Below are 6,591 nucleotides of genomic sequence, written 5' to 3'. Positions count from 1 at the left end.
ACCGCCTATGTCCCTGGCTTCCTTGGAGACGGACAGGAATTCAACAGCCCGATGTCAGATCCAACTTTCCGCCAACTTTTAACCTTACATCCCCACTCCAGTATGTGCAGACATACCGTGGAGCTCCGACACTTCACACCGTGTTTTAACATGACTTGCTCGAACAGAATCCCATTCCTGATTAGATCGTCAGGTTGGTCGGTTGCCATGGCACTGCCTTACGTGACTCTCTCTCTAGAGTCTGGCGAAGGCGTCAAATTAGATGCAGCCTGTGTCCTATCCAGGTAGCTTGTTTACAAAGCACCAGGCTAGTTCTTGCCGATATGTGCCGTGTGGTCGTGAGCCTGACCTATATTTCCTGTGCCCCCCCCCCCCCCCCCCCCCCCCCCCCACAGGATAAGCTGTCCGTCACTCTGGAGAGGGTTGAGCTTCAAGTGGGGGAGGCCTCTCTGTTTCTCCAACACACAAATGACAAGATCCAGCATATTAAGGTATTAAGTCTGTGTGTGCGCTTCCTTGTGATCCTCTCAATCCACCTTATTAAGGTATTAAATCTGTGTGTGTTTGTGTCGGCTTGATTGTTGTTGACTTTGTTTCACTGTGTGTGTGTGTGTGTGGGGGGGGTTCACTGTGTGTGTGTGTGTGTGTGTGCGTGTGTGTTTCACTCTGTGTCTGTGTGTGCTTTACTGTTTCCTGTGTGTCAGCTTGACTGCTTGTGTGTGTGTGTGTGTGTGTGTGTTTATTTGTTTGCATACGTGTCATGTGTGTGTTGGTCATTGGGAGATGATCCCCTCACATTCCTACACACCCAGCTCATTGCCAACGTGCAAGAAAACAATCACCACTGAGGCATCCGTCTGGCTCCCTTTGGGTGGAACTCGTCTTTCTGGTACGCACGGACGTGACGAGGGACATGCCCTCCTCCCACTAGTCAGCCCACGACCGAGGCCCACAGCGACGGTGCTGCAGGGGCTCCGAGGTCTGGTGGTGTCGGTGGAAGTCGCTCGCCCACCACTTCCGCTGGGGTGACAGGCAGACTAACCGTGTGTTCCTTGGCCTTGTCTCATGCTTTTAATGAGAAACGATGTGACTCAGTCTTACCGGGAGGAACCTGAGATAACCCTGAAAGCCCTTTAACATCAAGACCTTGATTATGTGATTTTATTGGAGTGAGTTATTTACAATCAGGGGCAATGTTCGGCCCGATGCAGTTTACACTGTTTCTAATTTCAACTACTCTTGAAAGAGTCTACTCACTTATTTTACTGAAATGAAGTGAGCAATTTTTATTTAGGTTTTATCCAAACTGTTTGGAGGCCTGCTAGTTTGAATGAAAACGTTATCTGGAAGGACGCCTACAATCCACAAATAACATATATAACCCATGGACGTATAAGGTATTACCCTATAAACCAATCAATGTCCCTAGCCAGTAGTCTACATAATAACATAATAATAATTGTAATTTACAACATTGTTCTTGCATTGTTATTTATTCTGCCATACACTATACACATATACACAATAACATCTTACCTGATAGTGTGTATACACTCCTCGAAATGTTGGCAGACTTTGTGATGTGTGTGTGTAGGTAGGAGTTCAGTGTTTGCGTGGGTGGGTGTGTGGGTGTTGGAAGGTGCAGGAGATAGGGTTAGAGATAAGGTAATTAGAAATATGTGTTTTGTGTACTAGATCGTATTTGCATGTAAGACGACAAAAAAAACCACTTCTGTGTGTGTGTGTGTGTGTGTGTGTGTGTGTGTGTGTTTGGTTCTTTGTAGGTTTTAGAATGAGCCTGCTTTGTGTCACATTCTTTTTACATAATCGTCATTTTTCACTTCTCTATTTCCGCAAGCGACAGGATGTGGGCAAACAGGGTTCAGAAGAAGTGTTTGAAATCGCTCATTTGAGTCGGTCAATATATTGACAAATGCTTTAAAGTTGAACTAAACCAAAGTACGTTTGCTGAGATTAGAATCCTGTGACGCGCCGATAAAACAAGCACACTTGCGGTTGAGGACGTATCGAAATCCAATTCAACTATTTCAATGTTTAACTACAAACTCAGTAAGCAGTTATATCTTAACACAAAAACATCTGACTTAATTCCCTTTTGCCAAAAAGCTGTGCAGATTCCTAATTTGGTGTGAAAAACATCCAACCTCTTCGTCCAACCGTGTCTAGTGTCGTACTGTAGTCTGATCCCTCTGACCTGGTCTCACAGATTACACACTAAGAACCATGTCTAAAGTCTGATGGCAGATCCGCTCTAATCTGGGTGTTATTCCCTTCATATTTGTTTAGACCAATCATGACGCAGGAGGCGAGGATCTGTTAGCCCATAATTGAGAAACAAAGCCAGCACTACTAAACAGCAAACAAGTGTCTGTAAAGGTTTAATCCAACACTGTGTAGACTCGCTGCTCTAGAAATCCTCTTCTGAAGCTTCATCCCCTCAATGCACAAATGAGTCGCTCCTCAGTAGAATATCTGTATCGTATTCGTAACGCAACAGAGCACAGCGTAGCTCCGCCCCTTGTTGTTCTTGGAACGGAACACAGCGTAGCTCCGCCCCTTGTTGTTCTTGGAACGGAACACAGCGTAGCTCCGCCCCTTGTTCTTGGAACGGAACACAGCGTAGCTCCGCCCCTTGTTGTTCTTGGAACGGAACACAGCGCAGCTCCGCCCCTTGTTGTCCTTGGAACGGAACACAGTGTAGCTCCGCCCCTTGTTGTTCTTGGAACGGAACACAGCGTAGCTCCGCCCCTTGTTGTTCTTGGAACAGAACACAGCGTAGCTCCGCCCCTTGTAGTTCTTGGTTCCGTAGCGTCTCTCCCAAGAGGTTCTGCAGTGATCAGCATGACTGCTGGACTCTCCTAACCCTGCCCCCCCCCCCCCCCCCGGGCCCCCAGGAGCAAGCAGGCGACCTGGAGCGCCAGGTCAGCTCCGAGTTTGACCTCCTCAGGGAGTTCCTCCGCGAGGAGGAGCAGCGCATCAAGGAGAACCTGCGGGAGAAGAAGGAGGGCAAGCTCGACCAATTGGACAAGGCGCTGACGCAGGCCACAGAGCAGATCGGCCAATTGGAGACGAGGGCCGAAGAGCTCCGCCTCAAACTGCAGGAGGAGGAGAGTCCGGAGCAGCTCAAGGTAAGGAGAGAGATGCACTTACATTTATACAAAATGAATCATTATATACATATTAATATGTATTAATATGTATGTATGTAATGATTATATTCCCAATAATAACCATTTAGTTAAATTAAAGCTGAAACCAGGGAATAAATAAATACATTACAAATCAAAGCTACGATTACAATACAAACCCAAACAACAATCACAACACGAAACAAAATGTGATGGCTTGAGTGAGGAAGGGACTGAAACAGCTGGATTAAGTGTTGTAATGAGCCCCCTCTTCTGCTTTCTTTCAGGGATTCAAAGACTTCATCCGAGGGTGAGCCAGGGAAACGCTAACCTTATCCGAACCGCTCTGGTTCTTGGCGGGCCACATGCTCCCTAATCTCTTACCTAATGATGGTGATTGGACCCAGACGGCTAGTGCTCTCTATCAAAGTGACTCACCTCTGGGTCATTTCGATTAGGATCGCTGCAAGACAAACACCGACCGTATTCAGGTGCAGCAAGGAGAGGGGGAATGTGCTTGGCTGGGTTGTCTCTAGTGGAGCGTTCTGTGTATACAAGCTGTACGAGGCTTCCTTTCTTCGCCTTTGGAGCGCTGAGAAGTGACCTGGCAGTCCATGATGGGTTTGAGCTCTGACATGTGTCTGTTGCGTCACAGGAGGTTTCTGTAGCTTGCATCAGGCCACGTGTCCTTGTTGAAATACAGACATTGAAACAGAGCTAGCACATCACAGAGATAGATGGAGGGAGGGTTTGTTGTATTTCTTTAGAGTGATGACAACAATTCAAAGTTAAATGCCTGCCCATGGTTATTTCTAAATCTACTGAGCCCGGAAGGTGACATTGAAGTCCTTTTTTTTTTATAACGCGTTTTATAAGTCGCACGCGCTTTATTAAATCATACATGCGCTTTAGGAAGTCCCCCGCCCTGCGCTATATAATTGACCAGACCAGATTAAATTCATATTCGGCTTTGGGGTTGATGTATGAATATCTCTCTCTCTCTCTTTCTCTCTCTCTCTCTCTCTCTCTCTCGCTCAATTGCTCGCTTGCTCAGGGCTGAGAGTCTGTTTGAGCCCCCCCTAGAGGGGAGTGTGGACCTGCACTCTGGGGACATCATGGGCCCCCTGCAGTACAGCACCTGGAGGAAGATGCACTCTGTGCTTCAGCCAGGTACACACACACACACACTTACTCTAGTATTTTGTAATTTGGATCAATGGGGACAGACTGAAGATCGATTCAAACTCCTATAATATTGAGTTTATATTGAGTTTGCTAGTTGTGATATTAAACTCAAACCCTAACAACCAGCAATGCTCAGGTCTAACACAGTTCACGGCAGACACGGTGACGTCAGACACGGTGTTCCACTCACAGAATCACACATTTCTGATCCATCACAACCTTTCCTGAATCCTTCTGATCAAACCCTGCTTGCTAACCTTACTCCCATGATCACCAACCCTCCCCCCCCAGCCATGACGGCGGTGACCCTCGACCCCGACACGGCCTACCCCCGGCTGTGCGTGTCCCCCTGCCGCAGCAGTGTTTGGGTGGGCGACATCCAGCCCAATCTGCCCGACAACCCAGAGCGCTTCACGCGCTACAACATCGTGCTGGGCTACGAGGCCTTCTCCGCCGGCCGCCACTACTGGGAGGTAGAGGTGGGCTCCAAGACCGCCTGGGGCCTGGGCGTGGCCACCGCCTCCGTCAACCGCAAGGAGGTCATCAGCCTGTGCCCGGACGACGGCTTCTGGACCATGGGGCGGCGGGGCGACTCGCCGGACGGCGGCGACGGAGTCGGGGAGTACGAGGCGTGCACGGACGCCGAGGAGTGCGCGCTGCACCCGCCGCGGGCGCCCCGGAGAGTGGGCGTGTACCTGGACTACGCCGGCGGACAGGTGTCCTTCTACGACGCGGCGGACATGAGCCACCTGTTCTCGTTCCGGGGGGCGCGGTTCACGGAGCCCGTGTTCCCGTACTTCAACCCCTGGCCCATCATGCAAGGGCGCAACCGCCAGCCGCTCGCCATCGTCACGCCGTCCTGGTGATTTGGATCGCCAACCCCGTTCCGTTTCTTCGCCATCGCTGCTATTTTGATGTTTTGTGCCGAAGTTTTAAAAAAATTAAATCGGAAACCGCACGATTATCGGCCGACTTCGGTGCCGTGCTGTGTGTCCTACCGTCCCCTTGGCAACCTGAATGTGCTAGAAAACGAGTTGTGCTTAAAATAGCGACACAGGAAGGAAGACATTGACACGGATAACTACTTGCTGGTAACCTTGATTCTAAAGATTGTTCTTGAAAATAGTATTGCTGCAGTTGTTTACTAAAAACCAGAGGCGGAGTGGCCATCGGGACAATTTATGTGGGCCAAGGCAGTAATTTGGGCGGCTTGCACCCCCTAGTGGCCGCCGTAGCGTAGGTAACATATACGAGTAATCGCGAGATGCACGAGAGATTCCCGTCAGGGCCTCTTCTCTTCTCTCCATGCTTCTCTCCAACGACCGAGCGAAACATAATAAAACGATTGAAGGGTGGGCGTGACGTCACATCCGAGGTCCGAGTCGGTTCGCAGATAATACTAAAACGCACCATAGGTCTGGGTCTGCGGAATGTTAGCGGGTTTTCTCGTCTAAATTTTCTGCGTCCAATCAGCGAACAGAGGGAGCGGCTGAGACCAATGACGTTAAAGCTCTCGTTGACGGACATCTCCACGCACGGTGATTGGTTTGTTTACAGCCTGCGCGCTACGTAATTCCCGGCCCAACGTTAGCGATTGGTTATGGCAGATCCAGAGTGACACTGGGAAGATCCAATAGTTTTAAACTTCAACAGACACCCGCCTTGAGGTGAGTTGACCAGGCTAGGTACGGCTAGCTTCCGGTATGAAAAAGTGCACTCCGCCCCTGCTAAAAACTAACAGAGCACCAATATGAGCAGATCCTCAAGTCTGTGTGGCTGTTATAAGTAGTTGTTTCAGACCATAAGTTTCATGAAATTGTGGATATAGTTATTTTCAAATGTGCCAATTAAAGTTTTATATTCTAACCATTTAACACATTTTATAACTACTATGATATATTTGATATATATATAATTGTACTCATTAATATATGACTGATGGTATTTGATGTCAAAGGTAAAGAAATGAAGGGTTCTACCCTCAATTGATAATGACATACATTAAGACTACTCTTAATCCTTGTCTAATAAAGTCTTTTAACACTGAAGGTTGGACTTGATGTTCGTCAGCTCGTGTCTTTCTGGGTAGGATATCTATATGTCTTTTTCCGGGTAGTATTTTATACCACCGAGGAGATTGGATCTCAATATTACAAACACTTCCGCGATGTCATTCCGGAGCTGTTATCATGGTCTGACGTTGCGTTGGCGGTTGGATTTTAAAATCACTTATTCCACAAGGGGGCGCCAAACATTA

General features: G+C 48.3%; 1 protein-coding gene across 1 annotated transcript in view; it reads left to right on the top strand.

Annotated features, from left to right (window-relative positions):
• LOC307081828 (zinc-binding protein A33-like) overlaps positions 1-6,382 on the top strand; it is a 7,565-nt gene extending 1,183 nt beyond the window's left edge. The window contains exons 2-6 of the mRNA XM_079745172.1: positions 396-491; positions 2,916-3,149; positions 3,437-3,459; positions 4,204-4,319; positions 4,626-6,382. Coding sequence (XP_079601298.1) covers positions 396-491; positions 2,916-3,149; positions 3,437-3,459; positions 4,204-4,319; positions 4,626-5,200 — 1,044 coding nt within the window. The 3' untranslated portion in view covers positions 5,201-6,382. The remainder of the gene's footprint in view (positions 1-395; positions 492-2,915; positions 3,150-3,436; positions 3,460-4,203; positions 4,320-4,625) is intronic.
• The last annotated feature ends 209 nt before the right edge of the window (positions 6,383-6,591 follow it).

This window comes from Pollachius pollachius (assembly GCF_949987615.1).
Source record: "Pollachius pollachius genome assembly, chromosome: 10".
Lineage (NCBI taxonomy): Eukaryota > Metazoa > Chordata > Actinopteri > Gadiformes > Gadidae > Pollachius > Pollachius pollachius.
This window is presented reverse-complemented; position numbering and strand designations above follow the sequence as displayed.